This window comes from Sebastes fasciatus, chromosome 13 (genome assembly GCF_043250625.1).
Source record: "Sebastes fasciatus isolate fSebFas1 chromosome 13, fSebFas1.pri, whole genome shotgun sequence".
Taxonomy (NCBI): domain Eukaryota; kingdom Metazoa; phylum Chordata; class Actinopteri; order Perciformes; family Sebastidae; genus Sebastes; species Sebastes fasciatus.
The window spans coordinates 29,328,819-29,354,260 of NC_133807.1; the positions used below are offsets into that span (position 1 = coordinate 29,328,819).

The 25,442-nt window shown below is 41.9% G+C and overlaps 1 protein-coding gene across 2 annotated transcripts in view; it reads right to left on the reverse strand.

Annotated features, from left to right (window-relative positions):
- prkcab (protein kinase C, alpha, b) overlaps positions 1-25,442 on the reverse strand; it is a 117,340-nt gene that overhangs the window by 75,005 nt on the left and 16,893 nt on the right. For both annotated transcript variants that reach the window (XM_074656748.1, XM_074656749.1), the window contains exon 3: positions 2,576-2,658. In XM_074656748.1, the coding sequence (XP_074512849.1) occupies positions 2,576-2,658 (83 nt within the window). The remainder of the gene's footprint in view (positions 1-2,575; positions 2,659-25,442) is intronic.

Sequence of the window (25,442 nt, forward strand, 5' to 3'; positions counted from 1 at the left end):
AAAAACAGGCAGAACAAAATTTCACAATGGGCACTTGAATGCAGGTGTGTGTGTGTGTGTGTGTGTGTGTGTGTGTGTGTGTGTGTGTGTGTGTGTGTGTGTCTGTGTCTGTGTGTGAGATAAAAGACAGGAAGTGGAAGGCAGAGAGAAATAGTTAGGCAGGGAGATAGACGGATAGAGCTGGGGAGATGCGTGGTTGAATAACAAGAAGGTAGCTCTGGAGTGAAAATGAACAATGGGTCTTGAAAGGCAAGAGGCAAGACTAATGAGTCTTAAAAAAAAGAAGGCAAGACGAAGAGATGCCAATACAAAGCGACTGCGAGGATAGAAGTTGATAAAACACAAGGCGTAACACAAAAGTGCACTCTTGATTGCCTGGGAATGCAACAGCTCCACCTAAACTGCATCCACTTTTAATTTGAAAACACTTAAACGACTTCTGATGTTATTTAATGACCTGAGAATCACAGAGAGGAGGTGCCGAACAAACAGAGTATCGTCATTACATTTAATGAAATGTGTAAGGCACTGCTACGTTGCTCTTGCTCGTGTAAACATGACAGGATATTGGTGTGGTTGTGCGTCTTAATTGGCTCAGCAAATAGAACATTCATTTGCAGGTCTTTCAGCCTGGTGATGCTGAAGCACGAGAACACCAGCGTCTAATTTTTTTTGTGTGTTTGTCGTACAGTAGAGATGAAGAAAGTACCGCTGATGGGACTGTACGGGAACCAAAAAGTACCTTTTTACTAGCAAAAGTAGTAATACTACTGTGTAATAGTACTTCATTCAAAGGTGTTATTGATAACATTGATAACATTCAGCCACTAGATGTTGCATTCTCCCTCCCCGTCTCCATTACTTTCACTTCACAACTAGTCATTGCCAGGCTTACCGTCAATCTCAGCCATTTATCCACGCTAACTGAAGACACAGAGACACCACGCGATACCAACGTCATTTTACTTTTGGCTCACAAACCTTGTTAGAAGTGGGAACCAAACGTCAGATATCTTCCACAGAGATAAACAAAACATAAATTTTGGACCCGCCAAAATGTTTAAAATGATTAATTCACAATAATAATAACTAGAACACTCGGAGAGCGCAGACCTCTGCCAAGGTGCCGGGGTACGATTGCCCCCCCCTCTCCATTCTAGCGCCATCATCCACATGTATTTTTGTTTATGTTGGTCGAACTCAACTGCAATTTCACAGAGTTTAATGTGAAACAACGCAGAATCTACAGTTGTAGAGGTAATAATAAATATTTTTTTTCAGGGAAAGCCATACTTTTCTTCAGCACCTTTCTAAAAGCTTGGTTAATGTATTATTGTATTATTACCAAACTGCATGTGATTATCATAAAGTGGGCATGTCTGTAAAGGGGAGACTCGTGGATACCCATAGAACCCTTTTTCATTCACATATCTTGAGGTCAGAGGTCAAGGGTCCCCTTTTGAAAGTGGCCATGACCGCTTTTCCTCATCAAAATGTAGCGCGATTTTGGAGCGTTATTTAACCTCCTTCGCGACAAGCTAGTATGACATGGTTGGTACCAATGGATTCCTTAGGTTTTTCTAGTTTCATATGATAACAGTCTCTTCACTCTAGCTTTAAAACTGAGCCCGCTTCAACCTAAAAATCACAAGTTGCCCGCTACAACCTCCAGAAGATTGACTGCGTTAACGTGTTACTATCACGTTAACGTTGACAGCCCGAGTATCGATATTTTCTTACACCTCTAACGTGCATAATGTGTTATTGGCTTGTTGCATGTTAAGTACACAGACATCAGAGCAGGCTGCGGCTGTGCTTGACCTCCACTCTTATCTAACCAAGGACACATCCCATTCCTGGCTGGAGGGAAGAGGAGACTGAGGCTCAACAGCTACAGCAGGGTCACACATGCACTCCAAACAGTCAGACTCCACCGCCACCCTGCCCCGACAGCATCAGATGAGCTTTGGGGGGGAAAGAGAGGACGCTAATGTTATCACACCTGATGTGTGGAAGCAAACAGTTGCTGATGCAGCAACGGAGAAGGGCTCCACACAAGATATTCTGCAGGGTTGAATTCTACAGGCTGATACAGAAACAGATCAATAGGATGATATATTGTAAATGGTCAGTCTGAATGGATTAAATCTGTAAGGATGGCGGAGAGAGGAGAACCAAATGAGCTTTTAAGTGTTATGGCTTTGCCAACTTCAAATCTAAGAAGACTGATGGGACAACCAAACTCAATAAAGACTACACGGTCTACTGGAAATTCTTTATTAGGAATAATCCCTTGAGATTGTTTTCAAGGGGTTCCTCAGTATATAAAGAGATGGTTGAAAAAGATGGATATTTAAAATATAGTGGATATATGCTGTTGAATAATATCGATTCCTACTTTTTGTAAACATATTTTGCCATTTAATGGATTTTTTTTCTTCTACTTCAGTACAGATTGCATGTCGTACTGTCTTGTAATATATCAAATACCCCCCTAAAATAGTTATTGTGTGTCTGTGTGTGCATGAGAGAGGCCCTCAGGTATCTGGGTATTTAGAGAAAGAGCTGAACTCACGTCTGTGTCAGGACCCTTGTCGGCTCCAGGACAGGAGAAGGTGACGAACTCATGGCACCGTTTGTGGACCACAAAACAGCACACTGAGGGAAAAGAGAGAAGACAGTTTTACGGTAACAATTTATGACAACATTTGCTCAGATAAAGAGCATTCAACCACCAAATCTGCCTCTTAAGGGAACAATGATATAAACACACAAGACACTAAGTATGATATCCTCATATTTTCTGGCGTTTTGTGCGAGTTATCTGACAAACAGTTAAGAGATAGAGGGAGAAACGGAAAGAGAAAGGCAGTAAGCGAGAGACTGTGCATGTAAATTATCGTCAATCAGCCTCAAAGTGAGTTTGACAAGCCTCCCTTGTATGGACGAACAAATGCACGCAGACAAACAGACTCAGATGCATGTGCACACCCACGCTCACACCCACGCAAAAAATGTCACTATATGATCTTGTGCATTCTGCAGCCGTCGGCTCTTTGCAATCTGTTGTGTTGATGCCGATCGCATCGTTGTCTCCCCGCCGTGCACTCGGATCCGCCTTTACCAAAGTGTGTCACTCAGCGTGACATGGCTGACATGACACCTGACGCTGCTCTCACGTCAGCGACGGTGGCATTTACATTTGGACGGCCGGCACAGATCTGGAGGGAAAAGCGTGGACATCTGTGACAAGCTGACTCCCTCTCTGACTCTCACTCTGTGTACCCAAACTGTATTTTTTTCTCTGCCATTGTTTTTGAAATTCCTCATTCTCTCTTTCTTTTTCATTCTCGCACAATCTGTCTGCCTCGCTCATTGTCAAGCTGCCTGCTTGTTCATGTGCACTTTTGTGCTCTCCCGCCATTGTATTTGTGTGGTTTTTGTCTCTAACTCTGCCAGCTACGTCACAGTTGCCAGACAATCTGACGGCCATCGGTTAAAAAAGGGAAATTTGACTCCCGAGAAGTCCAAGAAACAGCAAGGGGTTCGACTGTCCATGCAAATGGCTGTAGTGTATCACGCTGCTCAGATACATTTCAGATAGATCATTAATATGAGTATCATCATCAGTATTTTCAGCATGATGATTGTCTCCATCATAATCCTCATACTCACTACAGTGTTTCTCCCTGTATATATGTGTGTCAGAGGTGGATATTCCCTTGCCACTGGTGTGTTGCTGAGCCGGTGGCAGCGTACAGTATTCGTTTCTCTCAGTAATAAAGAGGAAACGAGGCAGAGAAGGAGAGGAGGGGGATAAAAAGCTCAGCAGAATAGTAGCCCAAAGTGATTTATCCGTGCTCTGGAGTTGTCATCTGTGCCATTTGTCATTTTTATAATGTTCAGTACGCAAAAAAAGAAAAGAACTGAAGCAGGTGTAAAAGCAGACGGCGGCAATTTCCAGGACCCAGTCAGTGGAGAAGTTTCAGCCATGCGAGTGATGTGGCTCCAGGGATGGCAGTGTTAGTCAGTTCCACCACTTTGCTCCAGAGTGAAATATCTCAACAAGGATTGCCGTGAAATTTTGTACAGACATTCATGAATCCTGGTGAGGCCTTGACTTTTCATCTACAAACCTTGAGGTCAAAATTTTAACTTGTCTGATACTTTGATTTATGACCAAATACCCAGGGGCGCCTTAATATGAAAAAGGGGCCCCGGGCTACGGACGTTTCGGAGACCCTTCTCTCCCTTCGCAATATGCCACGGCAACTTTAATTCATCCGTCAATGGACAGAGACAAATAGTAAATGGAGTGCCCTCCTAATGAGTAAACAGAATATGAAACTCATTATAAGACAATACTTCAACAATGTGTCAAGACAAAGCTAGGTTATTGAGATAGTCCTGTGTGCACACAAGATCAGTCTATTTAATTAAAGATTCGCAAACATCACAGGCAAAGGACCGGTATAATTTGGGTGTTTGGGGGTCCTCCCCCAAGAAAAGTGTTAAGGTTTTGACCTAAAACTATGCACTTTTACTTCATTTTGAACCTTTATTATTATTATAAATAATGCCCAAAAAGCTTAGAAACAAAACTTGCTACAATAAATATTTTATTATTTGCAGATATCACAGCCTTTGTTTGATCATTTAAGTCTTCTGGCAGCATTTGCCCTGTAAAATCATATTCTGTAAATCAACAGAGCAGATTCAGAAAACTTTTAAATACTGTTTTATTAATTATATTTATTCTAGCCTATAGCCTAGACCCTAGGTTCCCAGCTCCAGACTACCAGACCCCCTAACTGCCCATCTTCCAGGTCTCTCTGCTCTAACACACCTGAACCAGTTGATGAGTTGCATCAGGTGTGTTAAAAACATAACGTGATGAGGTTGTTGTTAACTACTGTTGTTGTGTTATTGATTTTTTTTTTCCACTGCTCGTTAAATTAACATTTAACACAGGCAGCAACAGTCTTCTTGTACTTATTCAGTAACTATCTAACGTTTATTTGGCACTCGATTAGTGTGATGAATATGGTTTTATTCGTGCTTATCATCGCGCATTAATAAACAACCAGTCCGCCCTGCCATTCTAACAGAATGACTGCTAGATGATTCGCTCTCATCTGCGATATTATGTACAGATTTTGCAGGTCGTGAACATTGTATCAGAGACAGTACGCATCTTTGATTGTATTGAACATTAATTATGTAGAACATTAATATGTTGAAACTCAAAATTATCTCAACAGCAAACAAAAAGTGATTATGGATTTAAATTGAATCTTTGAATTTTTGCCATTTACTTGATTTGAAATTATTTGGATTTCATGAGGATTTCATGCTAACGAACCCAGACCCCGGCCAGCACCGGTACAAGACGTTTCAGGGCCTCTTAGGACTCAGAAAAGATGTAAAAACAGACCGAGGGAACAAAACCAGTGTTGAAATCACTCTTTATTTCCTGTGTTCAAAAATGAGCTTTTCTCTCTCTGTCGCTGGTGAATATATTAGCAATTGTTTTGGTATTGACCTTGGAGCATTCATTCCCACTTCACATCCACCTCCGACTCGCCCCACAGTCAAACGTTCTATCCTCCCAGCCCACATCCTGCCCACTCTGCTATCAGCGGAATTAAAAAAGACAAAAAACATTTGCTTACATGCAAAACACATGAAATGTGCAGTGTGTGTTTTCATCTTCTGTGCCTCAGTTCTGTGACACACCGTTTTACTCAGCAGGATTAACTCTGAGTGCAGCCGTCGGGTTTCTCTTTTCCTCCCCAGAGACTACTTACATTATGTGAATCACGGGTGTAATGACGTACACAGTATACAGTTCCTCTCCCTCCATCCATCAGCCATCCTCACACCCCGCGGCAGCCACACACCCACTCGTCCTGTGTTTAGCGCTGATCTCAGACCAGCTTGAGTGTCTGCTGGTGCTGCAGTGTGGAGCTGAGCAGACTTGACTTGACTCTGATCTCAGTTCAGAGGTGAAGGAGGGCTGTTAAGCTGTGTATAGTGGAAGGGATGACTAGCTATGTGTGTGTGAGTGTGTGTTTCAGGCTTACACAGATTTACACAAGACAGAGTCAGTGTTTCTCTGTGACTATAATCCCTGGCATCGACTTTCATGCGCACGCAAACACGCAACACTCACACACTGATACAAACATTAATATAAAAGCTGATTTAAGAAAGCCAGAGCCAATATGCTGCCGTGGCTGAAACACAGAGGCTCTCTGGGAGCTCACGAGATGTTACATGCACCCAGCCGATCAGAAGGAAAGCTGTGAAGACACCTTACATTCACACCTGCCAGCCAAGTTTCTTCACACTCTCCTATGATGAGAAACAAAAAGAGGAAGAAACACATAAAAGAGACCTGGAGGAGTACTTCATTAAGAGTGCTTTTTGTGTGTGATTTTAATGCCAATATAATAAATCTTCGGTACGACTCAGGCGCAGGGATCTGACAGGGAAACTCTTAAAGTAGTAAGAAGTTGTCATGATATCAAAATTCTGACTTCGATACAATACCCTGCCTAAATATCGCGATACTGATACTGAAACCACCACGGCAAAAATCTAAAACATCAATAAAAGCAATGGAATAACAGATGATAGAACATGGAACTTAAAAGTATTTTTTTTATGAATTAAAAATGTTAAAATGTAAAAAATGTATTCATTTAAAAAATTAAATGGTATGCAGTAATCTGATGTCCCCTATACTTCTGTTTATGTGATTTCTTTGAAATATTTAATCGCGATAAATCCCAAATTAATCACACATTTTTTATCTGTTCAAAATGTACTTTGAAGGGAGATTTGTCAAGTATTTAATACTCTTATCAACATGGGAGTGGGCAAATATGCTGCTTTATGCAAATGTATGTATATATTTATTATTGGAAATCAATTAACAACACAAAACAATAACAGATATTGTCCAGAAACCCTCACAGGTACTGCATTTAGCATAGAAAATATGCTCACATCATAACACGGCAAACTGCAGCCCAACAGGCAACAACAGCTGTCAGTGTGTCAGTGTGCTGACTTGACTATGACTTGCCCCCAAACTGCATGTGATTATCATAAAGTGGGCATGTCTGTAAAGGGGAGACTCGTGGGTACCCATAGAACCCATTTACATTCACATATCTTGAGGTCAGAGGTCAAGGGAGTCCTTTGAAAATGGCCTTGACAGTTTTTCCTCGCCAAAATATAGTGCAAGTTTGGAGCGTTATTTAGCCTCCTCCTCTCTCCTCCTCCGTTGGTACCAATGGATTCCTTTGGTTTTCTTGTTTCATATAATGCCAGTATCTATCTGAGTCGACTACAACCTAAAAATTGCAAGTTGCGTTAATGCGTTAAAGAAATTAGTGGCGTTAAAACAAATTGAATATAAGTTTCTTCACACTCTCCTATGATGAGAGACAAAAAGAGGAAGAAACACATACAAAGAGACCTGGAGGAGTACTTCATTAAGAGTGCCTTTTTGTGTGATTTTAATGCCAATATAATAAATCTTTGGTATGACTCAGACGCAGGGATCTGACGGGGAAACTCTCACAGTAGTAAGAGAAGTGTCTCCAGATGGTTTTAAGTCCTTTCAGGGAGAGCCGTGTGAAGCAGCAGGAGCAGAGGTGACACAGTGACATACTGTATCGTCAGGGATATTATGATTAATTACTGTGGGCTTTGTTTCACCAGCCTAATTGCATAAGGACAGAGATAATGGGCTTTGGCATTACAAAGCAGCTTACACAACACAAACGCTTTCTTGGGAGTGTGTGTGCAAAAGGCAAAAAGTGCATACGTTTGTCTCCGCAGGTGGGCATTTTGTGGCCTGTTCTCACACTGTAGTGGTATTTCTCCACCTCTCCATCCACATCCCTATCTCTCATCCCTTAAAGTGAGGATTTAGCCCGGGCTAATCTGGTGAAATTGGTAATCTACCGAGCCACCGTTAATAGAATTACGTCGTGCCGTTGCCAAGATGAGAAGCTTGCGGCGGAGATAAGGGAGAGGGCAGAACACCTGCAGCGCCGGACTAACTCAATACCTCCCAGACACTTTCGATTGATCCAGGCCCCCGGAGGGTATCCGAACACAAAGAGGACCGAGGCTTTGATCCGAGATCCACAGGAGGAAGAGCGGGAAATGTGCGAGAGGACGGGTGAATAGGCGGAGAGGGAGGGAACAAATCCACAGGGCTCTCAACTAACGTTTCTCACCATCCTCCCGGAACCGTCCCACATTTATAATCTTTGTTTTTCTACATTATCATTGGTTAATCATTCAAAGTGACCTTTAACATAAATCAAACATTAAAAGTGGTTTATTTTTGTTCATAATTACTTTTTTTTATTTTAAAAAGTAATTTTATTGTTAGTTTTTTAATTTATAATTTGCATGTTTGTTTTGATTTTGACTTTAACAATGCAGCTAAGTTAAATTCAAATATTTTCTATGTTTAAGAAGTAGCATTTGGTCAAAAAGAGACCCCAAAAAGCTAGGACCAGCTCTGCTGCTTAAAGTTGGAGGAGCTGCTGAACAAGATGCTCCTGTCATGGGGAGAGGAGCGGCATGTTGCCACGGACAAAATGTGATGGAGAGATCTCATTACAGTCTTATTAACCAAAGGGGATGAAGAGGAGTAAGTAGGTTGACATTAGTAACATGATTTGAGCTGTTGAGGAGTGTTGACTCCTCATAGTTAACGTAATGTTATCGTCAGCTCTCTCACTGTAAATGCAAATGTCGGCTGCTGACTCGTTAGCGAGTGTTAACTATAATTTAGAGCTGTCAATCTATTTTTAATTGCGTTTAATTGCTAATTGTCCATAGTTAATTGTGATTAATCACACATTTTGTTTTATCTGTTCAAGTATTTAATACTCCTATCAACATAGGAGTGGGCAAATATGCTGCTTTATGTAAATGTACATATATATTTATTATTGGAAATCAATTAACAACACAAAACAATGACAGATATTGTCCAGAAACCCTCACAGGTACTGCATTTAGCATAACAAATATGCTCAAATCATAACATGGCAAACTGCAACCCAACAGGCAACAACAGCTGTCAGTGTGTCAGTGTGCTGACTTGACTATGACTTGCCCTAAACTGCATTTGATTATCATAAAGTGGGCATGTCTGTAAAGGGGAGACTCGTGGGTACCCATGTAACCCATTTACATTCACATATCTTGAGGTCAGAGGTCAAGGGACCCCTTTGAAAATGGCCATGCCAGATTCTTCCTCGCCAAAATTTAGCGTAACTTTGGAACGTTATTAAACCTCCTTCTCGACAAGTTAGTATGACATCTAGGTTTTCTAGTTTCATATGATGCCAGTAACTTCGCTCTAGCTTTAAAACTACAACTCTTGTATCAAATTCATCCCTAAATTAATTTTCATCCTCCCCGGTCCGGGGTTTTTTTCGGCCCCGGGACGACGGGACGTCCTTCAGCTCGAGCCGTGGGTTTAGACATGGATGTCTCGAAGGAATGTTTTCATCTGTTTACACATTATACTCTTGAATCTGTAACATTTTAGTGTCAAAATATTGTTGCGGTGAAGTTAGTTAATGTGACAACTTCTTCACCATCTGGAAATGATGCACAACTTATTCATTGCACCCCCCTCTTCTTGCCATGCACTTTTAAATAAACACAGACGGACAAGCTTCCTCTCGACGAGGCTGCTCATTGTGTAAAATGCTCCGATTCCCTCCTCATTATGGCTCCGTGGTCGTTCTGTAAATTGTTTGTCATTTCAGGCAAGAGAAATGACAGCGGATGAGAGGAGAGGAGAGGAGAGTCACGGGGAGGGTGAGGGAGGTGTATTTTCCCTCTCTTGGTTATTTTTAGGCTTGATTCTGGCCTTGGCTGGAACAGTGTGTACTGAACCCCACTGTGGTGGAGAACTGAGGGAAGACATTTCCTCTACGCCGCTCTACACCTGGCCAATGGTCACTATAAATAAACTGATAACACGCGTCCACGTGCAAACACAGAGACACATCTCGGGGCAAGCGTGCATGTGAGCGATGAGTGAAAAGCTCTTCCTGTGTGAGTGCTGAATGAGAGCGAATAGTACAATGGTCCAATAGAAGTACAGTAACCGGCCTGTGTCAAGTTCTCATCAAATTTTGATCGAGTTCAAGGAGAAAGTATATCCGTATGTTTACCGTCCTGGTCACTTCCACTAGCCTTCTGCTCTCACACCGAGACAGACGAATTAATCTGGATTTAAAGCAAATAAGAAGAGCAAATATCATCTCTGTTCATGTCTACATCCACACTGCATGTATAAATATGTCTCTCTCCACACACTCTATGTCAGTATCACCACAGAAGCATAAACACTACTTCATACATGTTTAATATCTCTCCCAGAAGTCTCTGACTTCAATAGTGCGACCTCTGACCTGCTGCCATCACAGTGAGTGGCAGATCTGAGATTCCCAGAGCCCCAGGTCACATGACCCGTAACCACCAGCTCTCTCTTGAGACTGGGGGAGATCGATGGCCACAGTTGGAGTGACTCGATGACAGCTAAGACAGCCAGAGAGGAAACGGCTGTATAAATATATATATATATACTGTAGCATACTCCGGTGCTGAAGAAAGATTTTAAATGCAGGGCTATTTTAAAATGCCACGTCAGGCTAGTAAATCTAGCAACTCGTTTGCCTGATCAGGCTGGAAAAAATAATTAAACACATCCTGTTGTTTTCTGAAGCTGATGATGGAAGTAGCTAAGGAGTGAGCCATCTGGCTTCCTTCTCATCTCTGAGAGTTGCACATGCGCAGTACCGATCGGACACTCGTGAGAACATGACAGGTAAAGACGATGAGCTGAAGCCAGTAGGCAACTCCAGCATCTGAAAAGTGAAGCCAATGCTGAAGTGCCTTAAACAGCAGGGGGCGACTCCTCTGGTTGCAAAAAGAAGTCTGATTGTATAGAAGTCTATGAGAAAATGAGCCTACTTCTCACTTGATTTATTACCTCAGTAAACATTGTAAACATGAGTTTATGGTCTCAATCGCTAGTTTCAAGTCTTCTTCAATACAGCATGATGTTCATTTAGTAAATTATGGTCCCATTTAGAGTCAAATAGACCATAAAGCAGGGGATGCTTGTGATTGACAGGTCGCTACCACGGTGTTGTCCGGTCTGGGAGTTGTCCGTGTTTTCGTCTTGCAGCTTTAACCCTTTCACAGTGTGTTTTCAGTTCATGAAAGTAAAAAAAATTGTTTTGTTTTGTTTTTTTACAATGAAATAATGAATATACAGTTAAACCTGTAACTTGATATGCACTTTGAGCAGCACCTGTCCTGTATTCTATGTCCATATTGTGCTAATTAGCTAGCATATCATCCATCATGTCACTCGGCACCACGCCGCTCTTGAAAAACTTTTTGTGAAATACGTCACCGAATTTGAAGCAAGGTCGGTCACCTTCAAACTCCCCGTGTAGGTGAAACCCTGGTCCATGTAACAGCAGATTGGTTCACAGTAACAACACTGTTAAAGGCTAAATTGCCTCAGTACATCACAATATAAGTCTCTGGCTTTTTCCCACCACCCTTGGGAGATGGAGTATGTGCGATATATATATATATATATATATTTATATACCGGCGAGCTGTGTTTGCCGTCAGAGGGAGGAAATGAACAGAGCCGCTGCTACAACAAAGGCCTGGAAACTCAATTTCAGCACATACATTCAATTATGCATGCTATAGGCACATAGAGGACAAAGACATGCAGTGAGGACACAAACAGTGAATATGTGACCTTGAAAGCAACAATAAAGCTGTACACAAAGACCGCTGATGGACTACATTACAAGAAAAAAGAAAAGAAAGGGAACTGGGAGAAAGACTAGAGCAGATATGAACAGATAGGAAGAGATAATGATGGAAGCAGAAAAGAGCAGAACATGATAATCTTCCTCCTTGTGTCTCCTTAAGGGCACACAATTAGCAAAACTTCCCCAGAACTCTGTTTGTGTCTGGCAATTATCTCCACCAGAATAATATCCCACTGTATGAATATGCATGTGTTTGATTGTTTATATATGTGCATATAGAGAGAAGAGAATTACGCAATTTCTGCGAGGTAGCGGGGAGTTGCAGAGAAAACACCTCGGGGGAGATTGAGCACTGTGGGGATGCTGCTCCGTTTTTAACAAAGCAAAACAAAACAATCCGCTCAACTGCTGTGTGTTCACGTACGGTTATGGAGAGGGAGGAAATGGGAACCTCATGACATCTGATTGGTCGAGAGAAGGCGGGAGGACTTTCAGTGGAGTTCAAGGTGAATTTGGCCTTGTCAGATTGCATCACGGCGCAGTCTCCTCCCACACAGCCCTGCAGGTTGGCAGGCGGTGGCAGTTATCACCTTGGCTCCCTGTCTCCTGAGATCTGTGTTTGATTGTGCATGTCTGGACAGCAGACAGCAGAGATGATGTCCCCAGGGTGCATGCTTGCTTTGTTTTTTTATTTGTGTGTTTATTGCATTTCCTGTCATACAATAAATACAGCCACACAAAAGGCCTGAAAAAACTGTAACACACATCCACATTGTACACATTCAACCAGATAAATCTCTCATCTACACCTGTCACAGCTTTGATCGCCTGACCTTCCATCTAGCGCCATCATCAGGTCAAAATCTCATTTTGTCCAATACTTTGATTTTGACCAAATACCTGCAAAACTAATTCCCATCATCCACAGCTGTACTTTGCAGAGGTGGGACCAGTGGGCAAATCCGGGGTCTGAAAAGTGAAGCCAATGCTGAAGTGCCTTAAACTTGCATTCTTCCTAACAGCCAGCAGGGGGCGACTCCTCTGGTTGCAAAAAGGAAGTCTATGAGAAAATGAGCCTACTTCTCACTTGATTTATTACCTCAGTAAACATTGTAAACATGAGTTTATGGTCTCAATCGCTTTGTTTCAAGTCTTCTTCAATACAGCATGATGTTCATTTAATAAATTATGGTCCCATTTAGAGTCAAATAGACCATAAAGCAGGGGATGCTTTAGGGCGTGGCTACCTTGTGATTGACAGGTCGTTACCACGGCGTTGTCCGGTCTGTGAGTTGTCCGTGTTTTCGTCTTACTACTTTAACCCTTTCACAGTGTGTTTTCAGATCATGGAAGTTAATTATAACATGTTTGGTCACCTAAAAATGTCTTATTCAGCGTTCGGTTGTACTTAGCTCCACCCTCTCGTGTCACTTCTGGTTGCAAAAGACAAACAAAGTGGATCTGGGGAATTAAGTGTCGACTTGTTGGGAATGAATAGCGTTTATGTTAGTTGATTCAGAAAATGAATTGATCCCTGGCACACTTTTCAAATAACAAATAACTTTTAAATCTTTGGGCTAAGGGGGAAGGTACCAACTATTTTCTAGTCAAAAGGCTCAAATCCAAATGAAATCACGAGTCATTGGTGTTAAAGTCCAAGTCGAGTTGCAAGTCTTCTTTGTCGAATTTGTGACTCGGGTCTACACCTCTGGTGCTTTGTGTTTGATGATAATAAGCAAATGTTAGCATGCTAACATGCTAAAGATGGTGAACATAGTAAATATTATGTGCATGTCATTGTGTGAATCTTAGCATGCTGACGTTAGCTCAAAGCACCATTGTGCCTAAGTTCAGCCTTGCAGAGTCGCTGGCCTGGCTGCAGACTGTTCAGTCTGGTGTTCATAATAAGTCATTATTTTACATGTCATTACCTGCCTAACACCCCTGATATACATTATGCAGAAAAATGGGCATTAAAGCACGCCAGTTAGACTTTCAAATGACGCAGATGTACGCATGCAGCCCGTACTCACTCACATACAATGCACACAGTCTTTGCAGCGCTAATCGTGTTTGTATTAAGAAATGGCCGCAGGGGGACTTGATCAATTATTCCAAACTACAGGTGGGAGTGTTTGGCTGCCAGACATCTCTGAGTCACACAGGAGAAATAGTGATACGGCCTCATGAATTAAATATGATTCCGAGCACAGACGCTGGCACACACACATACACCGGTTTAAGGCATACATGTACAGTACATGCATCCCCAATACATTTTGAGCTCACACATTTTCTGCACATAAATGCACACAGACGCTCATTTTACACACATAAACACATTCATCCACTACTTTTATTTCTGTCAGACAAGACGGACACACCAGCAGGTATACGTACAGTGTAAACTGTCTGGTTCTATATCTCCTCATCTTCTCACACACACACACACACACACACACACACGTCCAGTCAGTGATGTATCACCTGCAGTGGTCTGGCTCAGAGCCCCCTGTGTCTGTGTATCAGGTGTCACAGTGGTAGTAATGTAATGAGTCTAGGTAGCTGTGGTCTACACAAAGGCTCTCAGACTGACAGGAGCAAGTTGGACTTTACAGTATACTGCACACATGCAAACACACACACGTGGAAAAGCACCAGAGTTGCCAAATCTGCTTATTATAAGCAACGTTTTCCTGAAAAGTCGCTTACAAATATTGGTAGTCGCGGGTTGCATTTTTTTGGGTTTGTTTCTAAAGTGTAGTTGCTTATTTGGGCTCCTGTCTCTCTCCTCTATACCGGTCTAGTTTGTCATGTTGCAGAATCAGCACACAACCCAGATCCCTCCACCCCTCCACTTCCCCCAGACACATGACTGACAGTCGCTCCCCGCCACTCAGATACGCTGCTTTACATCCTCATTCATTCAGTCCTTATCAAAGCTCGCATCGAAATAGCGGATGCTCGTGTCAGAATTTAAAGATATTAGTTTACTCAGTGCTATCTAAAGTTTATGCGCTGACAGTCATTTCTGAACAGCGTTTTTTGCCCTCACATTCAAATATCACACAGCATCAAGTCACCGTCAGCTCAGAATAAACTTGTCTTTTTGTTTGTGACGTTCATTTTTTTAACACTGTGACACTTCTTTAAGTTTAAAACAAGAAAAATTTAAAGTTACAAGCTAAAAATGGATGCAAAAATGCAATGAAATGCATGCAATCCAAAATAAATTCATATATATATATATGAAGTGATCAAGTGGCCTCCTGTCTCTCTCATATTAAGGTAAGGTCGCTACTTTTGGGCTTGTTTCTATTGACCTGGTTGCTTGTTTCTCTCGAAAGATCTGGCAACACTGAAAAGCACCTGAATATGCTGCAGACATGGTCAACCACAGCCAGTCGCCTGAGGTAACGGCTTTCCTTACAATGCCTCTGGCCTCTATGTACGCAGCCAACACACACACACAGAGAGAGCAGGCGGTCGGGCAAAAGGCAAAGGTCACAGCCAAGTCCCAGTCTGGTGCCTGGGGACAAGCTGATACCACACATCAACATCAGAGCGTCTTCCACTCCTGCGGCACTGCATGTCCTAGACTAATTTGTTTGGGACCAACGAAGTCAAGGCTAAATTTGTCTCAGGACATTTTGAAACATAAATAACTCATTTCAGTCACTTTCCATAAAATTCTCTCACAGATCTTTTCGTGTTTGACGTTCTGGAGACCAAAAAGAGTTGTTCCTTGTAGAACGGCGACCTTGATCAAAACTCACATCTGTGGTAGAAAAAAAAAAACGCTTTAATATAAAAATGTACTTTAATTAAAACACAATTATAAAGCAGTATAGCCAGAGGCACATTCCAGAGTAAACACCTATGGACTATATAAGATATAAACACATGGGGTGTATTCTCCACTACAGGCCAACCTGCTGCTGCTGCAGCTGCTGATATACAACTGATTCAGCTACAGTTTGTACACTTGCTACTCAAATATGCCGGCCTTGATGTTTGCTCCTGCCCCTTTTCTTGCCTCCTACTCTTTCTTGTACTCTCTTCACATCAAAGCTACGAGCAGAGATGATTTTGACCTCTTCTACAATCTTGTGTCACTCTCTTGTGTATATTCCATAAACTGTATAAAATACAGACATAGTCTCCGTGACGTCACCCGTTGGTTTCTGAAGAGCCGGTCAAATCAGATCTGGTTAACGTGTCAGTCAGATGTACGAACACGAAGCTCCGAATCAAATACATTTTACAAGTAGTAAAAAGGCCAAAAGATTTCAGCTTTAATAACAACTACACCTGACAGTTTTTTTCCCCAGCAGTTTGGTTGAGCTGCATGAATCATAGTGAATTTATGTAGTACTATGAATCATGTTGTAGGGGGACTTACACATCCATCTGGAGTCAGATGAGCACACACAATACCTAAATTAAGATGAATCATCGAAGCCTTTTGAGGGCATGAAGTACTGCTTAGTAAATTGTGACTAACAACAGTAGATTAGATGATAAACAAAGATAGCTCGGAGTTAGATATAGAAGACAGCTGTCTAAAATCAGTTATGTCAACTGCTGAATCTTTCATAATAATGAAAAAATGTAGCTATGCATTAGCGACAGATTTGGGTTACTTTGTGCAGTGGTGTTTCAGGAATAATGTAACGTAATCTATGGTAATCTGAGGTTAATATGGCTATATAGGTTTAGGCAGTGAGTAACTCCGGGGTCTGAAAAGTGAAGCCAATACTGAAGTGTCTTAAACCTGCGTATTTTCAGGGGGCGACTCCTCTGGTTGCAAAAAGAAGTCTGATTGTATAGAAGTCTATGAGAAAATGAGCCTACTTCTCACTTGATTTATTACCTCAGTAAACATTGTAAACATGAGTTTATGGTCTCAATCGCTAGTTTCAAGTCTTTTTCAATACAGCATGATGTTCATTTAGTAAATTATGGTCCCATTTAGAGGCAAATAGACCATAAAGCAGGGGATGCTTGTGATTGACAGGTACAGCTACCATGGCGTTGTCTAGTCTGGGAGTTGTCCGTGTTTTCGTCTTGCAGCTTTAACCCTTTCACAGTGTGTTTTCAGTTCATGAAAGTTAATTATAACCCTTTTGGTCGCCTAAAAAAATGTGTTATTCAGCGTTCGGTTGTACTTAGCTCCACCCTCTCGTGTCACTTCTGGATGCAAAATCCAAGTTGGCGACGGCCAAAAACCAAGGAGAAAAATTATTAATTAACAATCATAATTTATTTTTTTAAGAAAGCCGATAATTATAACCCCGCGACAACGTAGTCTGTTCACGTGTCACATTTTCGTTTCCGTAGCAGAACTCGGAAACTGTTTAACTTAGGAACTTCAAATTTGGTATGATGGTTGACAGTGTGGTCTAGTTGTGCCTTTTGGAGGTTAGAAGTCCAGGGTGCCCAAAATTTCTGAATTTTTTTCAAAAGGGCAAAACCTTTGTCCCTACTTTAGTAGGGGTCAAGCAGTGAGCTCACTTTTGCCTTGTTTATTTCGCACCTTTCTAAAAGCTCTGTGGATGTATTATCTCTTTTTTTTAATTATTTGTCTAAATAAAAATGTTATCGATATAACCTTTAAGTGTGTAAAAATGTAATAAAAAGGAAAAGGGGTGACAGGACAGCAAAGGAAGGAAAGGAAAAACATGCTCGTTGGAGTTGGAGTTTGTATTATCTGATTGTGAGTCAGAAGCGCCGAAAAGCTGATCCAGGGTCAGCTGGGGCCACGTTTACTGCACAGCAGCCAAGTAGACAAGAGCAGACTGGACAACTCTCACCACGAGGCCTGCTCTCTGCCACGACCACACACACATACACACACACATGCACATACTGTACTGTATACACACATCCACACACATGCCCTCATCCAGATGTACAGATGCAAATGTACAGATGCTAGGAGAGAACTCACAGATGGACACTTACACATGCAGACACAGACTCCTCAAATATGCAGAATTGAAAACACACACACTGGCACAACCTCTCATTCCCTGTCCCTCTCTTAAGCCGTCCGGAAATGTATTTTTGTAGCACGAAAACTGCCAAGCCCCAGAGAAACACCGTCATGCTGTATTGAGGTCAAGAGGATTGAGCCAGAAAACCTGGCCATTGTAACTATAAGTAGTAAAGCAGTCAGTAAACTGTAGTGTTGCTTCAGCCCCTTTATCGCTGATTAATGACACTCCGGCTGAGAAAGGGAGCACGACTCTTCTCATCACTAGGCGTCTCTGTGCTTGGCTAATTGGCCTAGTTGATCCACACCGCCTGCATCCAAGCCTGTGTAGAGCGATTAGTCAGCCTGTCGAGTGCACGGCTCGTACCATTTGGAGCTGAATAAGGCGGAGGAAAAAAAACCGAAAGGCAGCAGCTGCGGTGAAATGGCATTCTGTGCTTTCTGCAAGATGGTTTCAATTAGCACCTGCTACCTCCCACGCCACCTCGTGCTTTCTTATTCGTATTCTTCTTTTTTTCCTCTTATCTTTGACCTTTTTTTCTGTTCAGTTTCAACAACAATGATCTGACTTTTCCAGGCCCGTTAGTGAAAGGGCGTTAAGGAGAGCAGGGTCAGCTAGTTGGTCCAACAAAAGTCTCGCTGGGAGTAAAGACCTCCGTGACTGCTATTAGGGCTTTTCCACAATAAAGATACGCACACAAACAATGACACAGCTGCACATTCTTGACGGTCACGTAACTTTAAAGCTGCTATAATCGATATTTTTGTTATACCAATGCATCAAATGACAATGTGAAAATGTGAGGGCTTTAGGTAGCTTTATTTCAGCTCATTGTTTATCCATCTGGCTGCAGCTTTACTGTTTTAGTTCACTCTCATAGCCTCGTTTTTGGCCACAGCAGGCAGCTTCTTTCTTTTAGCGAAAAGCGCTAAAAACCTACTTTACACTACCAGCTCAGCACCAAACAGCAGACAGACATAATTAGCGACTAGCTGGTGTAGACAGTGGAGCATTTAGCAGCTAAAGAGACAGATATTTCCCTCAGGAGTTGGTAGAAACCAAAAACAGAACTAAAAGAGATTTAATGTTGGACTTATAATCATCAGTTGGGCAGAAACACAACTCAGAATTAATGATAATGTTGCTCTGTAACTGCCAGATGTGTAAATGAGCAACCGTTTACTCACAATTTCACGCTATAACACAACAGCTATTGCAGGTTTACTGACTGAATAATGATGCGTTTCTGAAGAACAAAAAGAAGAACAACTCTGATGTATCAGAAGGAGATAGAGCCGCCTATACCTGCTACTGTACATAAAAAACACTCTCTTTGCTCTTTGGTGCGCTAAATAACTCATGACCTTTCACTGTGCAGACAGGACTATATGTTAGTGAAACTGGAAATGCATGAGGTTGCCATTTAAATCTAATTTAGACCCAAAGCCATCTTCTCATATGAAAGAAAAGAAGTCCTGCGAGCTGTCTCCCTTTTATCCTCCGGTGATATATAAATGTCCATATAGTATAGTATAAGCTCATAAATTCAGACTTTTGTCTGAACTTTTCTGATTTCTGGTTTAAATGAACACGCCCCCTGTTTTAAACCTTATAAAGTAAAATATTAGGCTAGTAGGGATATATAATGTTTATCTATATATTTGGTCGTGGTGAGTCAGGAGTGCATCTCTGAACGTAACTCTCACAATGAACATGAGTCGGAGCAATTGAAGCAAATAAAAGCTCGACAGCAGATTTCTTTCTGAGCCAAAATGTATTATAGTATTGTGTATTTGAGTGATTTTTTTTGCAAAAGTAGCTTTCAAGAACCGTGCAACAATATGAGACTAAGTCTACAGCTATGCTAGCGGGTCTTTGAAGCTTAAGCTGGGCACACACTGTACGATTTTAGCCCGTTTCTGGCCAGAATTTTGAGACGCACAACTCATTTTAGAGTCCTCCCGACCGGCCGTCGGACAGTCGGATGAATTTCTGACATGTCAGAAATTTTGGTGGGCCGACCACAGGCTCTCGCACGGTTGGAGCAGAGCCGCGAGCAGATTCCCCAACGTCCAAGTGCCTTTTTTCTCCTCTTTTTACAGTAATCAGAGTCAAGATAACAATGTAGGGTACAATAGATAGAGCCAATAAAACATAGCTAGCTTACCTCCAATTCTCTCTGCAAAATGGACAAGTCATACTGTCCACGTCTTCCTAGCCACAGCGAGTCCATATAACGTTACGCCACTGCCTCTTTTTTTTTGTAGACGTTTCAGCAGAAAGGATGGCAAAGATGATCAAGGCAGCACATTTCTGCCTTGTTAGGACGGTGACCCGTACAGACCTCTGCTAGCAAACAAACTTCACCTGCTTCAGAGCTTTCAAACCAATCTTTACTGGCAACTGGCAACTGGCAACAGACAGAACAGAACGGCCCGCAGGAGCCGACCAGTCGTGTTTTTTTTTCTTCTATTTTACACGTACAGTGTGAGCACATAAATCGTGAGCTTTGGCTTTACATTGCACACGATCTACTCGTAAAGTAGGAGCAGGAAGTACCCATTAACATTTCTGAAATCGTACAGTGTATGCCCAGCTTTAGCTACAGTGGTGCTTTGAGCTAAATGCCAACGTCTGCTTGCAAACATGCTCACAATTACAACGCTAACATGCTGATGTTTAACAAGTATAATATTTATGTTCACTTGTTCAAGTTTTTGGTCATAACCCAAAGTATTGGACACTTGGTCATTAGTTTTGACCTGAAGAGGGGCACAGAAGTTATTAGATTTAGTCTTGAGGGTGACATGAATGTCTGTACTCAGTTTTATGGCAATCCATCTTGTAGAGATATTTCACTGGATAAGTGAAAACTTTAACCTGCTGATGGCGCTATAGGAAAAGTCAGGTGATCACCAAAGTGTGCAGGGTTCATCCTCTGGGGACCATTAATGTCTGTACAAAACGTAATGCCGATCCATCATATAATTGTTGAGATGTTTCAGTCTGGACCGGAGGCGTGAAAAAACAAACAGTAGTGGGTTTGAGCCTCGCACCCTTCTCCTCTTTTTAACTGCTCTCTACAGTGGGATGATGTAGCCGGCCCATTGAACACACATGTGGTTAACCTCGCTTTCAGATACAATTACGCCCGTCACTCTCACTCCCCTCTCTGCCGCTGTGTTTCTTCCTAGCCCTCTCTGGCTCCACGTGAAGAGCTGCTCTTACAGATGGAGGCCTCATTTTTCACTCAACAGCTTCCGCTGCCACACTGTTGTGTGAAATCCGCTCTGTCCTTGCAGCCGGCCGGGATCAAAGAGCTGTTGACACAGTCTGAACCGACTTGTCAAGGCTACCGTGTCTGTCTGACATTCAGTTTGCATTACAGAGCCTGCAAGGGTGTCGCAGTGATAATGTGCTTTTGTAATATCTGTTAGATGGAACAGGCTGCAGTGTGTTCAGTATGTGTGTGTGTGTGTGTGTGTGTGTGTGTACAGTGTGTGTGAGCAGTCCTGCTGTGTGTTGCCATGTCGAATGTGGTGGATGTGGCTTACTATTCCTGCTCTGAAGAGAGATATGTTGGTCATTCTGCACGGGACTACAACTTGCATTTTGTTGTGCACTCCTGTGTTGTAGAATGACAATAAATGAACTGTAAAGATAATCTGTCTTGTATTTAGCTAATACTTTGCATGCAGAAAAAAGAATGCATGGTCAATGTATAGATGGGTAAAATAAAGGTAAAAGAGGACTGATCAAAGGTCAACAAGCAGTAAACTGAGCTCCACCTTTAGGAGGTACGCCAGCAACAGCCCTCATGATCCGTAAGGACACGTAACAGCTGAACACTCTTGCTTCAGCATTAGCATTTCCTACCTCTGGCTTGAATACTGAACTAGCTGGGAGATTTGTCGGGCTGTCCCTAAAACACTTTACTAATTCATCATGTTTATATTTCCTAGTTGTAGATAAGAAGAGTGAGTGATGGTTAAGAATTAAAAAAAGTCACTGGTGACTGGAAAAACGTAATGTGTAATGAGGATGAACCACTTAGATAGTCAACATGAGCTTTAACGAATGTTATGTCTATGCTTTTATGCTTTGTTGGCCATATTTATGTTGTCATAAAGTAATTAAAATCATCAGGATCTGTTGCTAAAGAGCAAACTTTCAAATATTATAGCAAAAGAGTTGGTGAGATGCAACTCCCTCAAATCCATACAAATCCTTCTTAAAGGCAGCGAGGAGAACAGCTTTAATAATGGCTTAACTCATTTTGTTATCAAGCCGTAATTGATAGATTGTTTTAGTTTAATCAAGGAGTGTTTTGGCTTTCACTCACTATTCTGTTTCTCTATTTGTAGTATGAGATGATGCAGAGAAAGGGGAGTTGCCAACTCTGACACACAAACAACAGACAGCACAAGAAACGCTCTCCCTTGTAATTTCATCCGTGGGACCCCGGAGACGTTAAACGCAGATCAAAAGATAAAAATTCCTTCCATTCTAGCGTACGAGATGCCAAAAAAAACATGGTAGCAAAGCGCAGCGACTCTCCCCCGTGGTGCCTGTTGCTATATTTGCCGGGGAGGCTGGGAAAGATGAGGAGGAGACACGACCGTGACACCTTCAATTAGAGACTCGGACTTGACAGCCTCCGTCTCCTCCTGTCCTCCCTCGCCTCTCCCCCCCACCAGAGAGCACAAGGTGAGGAGAGGATACTGCAGATGGAGCGCCGGTGAATGTGTATGCATGTATGCAAGACAAACCGGCAATAACAGGAGAGGTATACATGTGCATTGATGTGTTCGAGGGAAAGTAGCTGCGTCTGCAATAACCCCTGCTCCAATACGAGCTTTTAACAATGTGTGAAAGAGAGTTGATACTAACAAGCAGATCACCTTCAAAGCAGCTCCTAGCACATTAACAGCCACATTTTCAGGTGCTTATACGCTAAAGAAAACATACTTATTATTATTGTATTCTGCCATTAGATCCCCCTAAATGTGACACACTGTTCCTTTAAAGATTAAGTCATTTAACTAGCTCATTGGTTCAGCTAGACAGCTAGAAAATACATTTTGTTTGTAGATGTGTTTTCCTTTAGATCGTCCAAACAGATCTGTTTGACAAGAGGTCTGTGACAACGATTAAGAATCCGCATAAAAAGGCATAAACTTAAGGTTTTACTTAACTTCTACGTCTCTTTCGCAGCTTGGCTAAGAGCTTTCAATCTTCAGCACTACACTCATTAACATTTCCAAACATTATCTACTCAGTGTTTACTGTAAGCTTATGTATAAGTACAAATTTGCATATTTTAATTTGTTTACAGCAGGAAATCTGTTTCTGGTGGCAAATACGTTGACAGATGGACAGTCAAGGTAAAAAGGAGCGAGGTGTGAGGATGACTAGGAGCTGCGCTGCAGTCTCTTACCGGGTGACCCTCAAACTGCACAACACACACACACACACACGCACATACTCACGCACACACCACAGGAGCAGGAAGAAGGAACACGCTTCAGAAAACTGGCACACACACATTTTCTAACCCTCTGCCTCTCCATCACTCTCCCTGTCTCCCTGCATCTTTGTCCTTGCACAGAAATAGCAAAAATATGACTGTGAGGCTGGGAAAGTCCCATGTGTCCATGTCAGCCACACACTGCCTGCGTTTCCTCTATCACCTAGTCTTTTAGTTACCTTTATCTGCATATAATGACTTCAGAGCTGCAACAATTAATCAATTAGTTGTCAACAATGAAATTAATCGGCAACTATTTTGATAATCGATTAATCTGTTTGAGTCATTTTTCTTTTAGAAGAAAAAGTCTAAATTCTGATTCCAACTTCTTGAATGTGAATATTTTCTGGTTTCTTTACTCCTCTATGACAGTAAACTGAATATCTGGATTTGGAAAACACTGATCCACATTTTTCACCATTTTCTGACATTTTATAGACCAAACAACTAATCGATTAATCGAGAAAATAATCGACAGATTAATCGACAATGAAAATAATCGTTAGTTGCCGCCCTTAATGAATTTATATTTTACAGTAAAGTTCAAGCATATAGCTCACACCTTTTGACTTGAAATAACTATAACAGGAAAATAAGGATAAAAAAGACAGTCGTCGATTCATTCATGCCACATATTTCCTCGTTCCAGCTTCTCACATGAGATATGAAACTACAAAAACCTCAGGAATCCATCGGTACCAAATAACAAATCGCTTGTCGAGAAGAAGTCTAGGCTAAACTTTGGCGAGGAAAAACTTTCATGGCCATTTTCAAAGGTGTCCCTTGACATCTGGCCTCAAGATATGTGAATGAAAATGGGTTCTATGGGTACCCACGAGTCTCCCCTTTACAGACATGCCCACTTTATGATAATCACATGCAGTTTGGGGCAAAAAACATGCAGTTATTTTGCATGCAGTACATGTGTTATTTTGCCTATTCTAAAATTGTGTATTTCTGGTCGTGACAGTTTTCCTAAAGTTAGAGTGTGAAAAATCACAATATATCGTATTGTATATATCGTAATATATTCAATCGATACCCCCGTATCATGATTTGTATCGTATCGCTGGATTCTTGCTAATACACAGCTCTAGTTGCTTGCTAAAATAAAGGGAAAAAAACAGGTGTGATGACATTATATTATAGTTATTAATTGTTCTCCCACTATGACCTTCCCCGGGATCGTCAACACCCATTATGTGCATAATGAAATCTCAGAGAGGAGCACCAAATGAAAACCAGACTCCCATCTTAGTTTTTGTCCTTGCACAAGCATCATACCTAGGGACACTCCACTCTCTCACACACACACTCACACACACACACATATATGCTATAAGACACACACACACCCAGCGAGCTCCAGATCCTCCTGAGTGCACATTGTGCTCACCTTATGTGGGTCAAGGCTGATACCTCTGACTTAAACCATTCCCAAAATAGCTGTGGGTGTAATCACGGCAGAATTCATTAAGCACAGCTGGAGTTATGAGACGCGTAGTGTGTAGAGGTGAGAGCTCTCCCGCTCTCATTTCCCCCGGGGAGAGTCTCTCCATCCAGACTAGACAGCTGAGTGTTGCACACACACACACACACACACACACACACACACACAAACACACACTTCCATTATTGATCAGTTCACCTTGAGTTTGAGACAGGAACTAAGTAAACATAGTATACGTTGTCATGGCAACAGATGGTTCAGGTAGATAAGAGGAATAAACCAATTACGGGGTTAAATGTCAGACGGTGGAATGTCTTCTGAGCTTATACGGTCTTTTATATAAATCACTGGTGCACCATCTATTATGGATGAAAGTTCAACATGCTGCCATCTTTCACCCCATAATGCACCGCTGAGATAAAATACAGGCTAAAAGAACGCTTTCCACCTCAAGCTCGCACTGTGTCAGTGTGTACATAGGTCAAATAATGCAAGACGAATGCAAAGGTAGATTGTTCGGCATGATCATAAGCTAGGGATGCACCGATCTGACTTTTTCAGTCTCGATACCTATGGTGATACCTGGGTTTTGATACTGCAGTCAACGCAGTGGACTACAC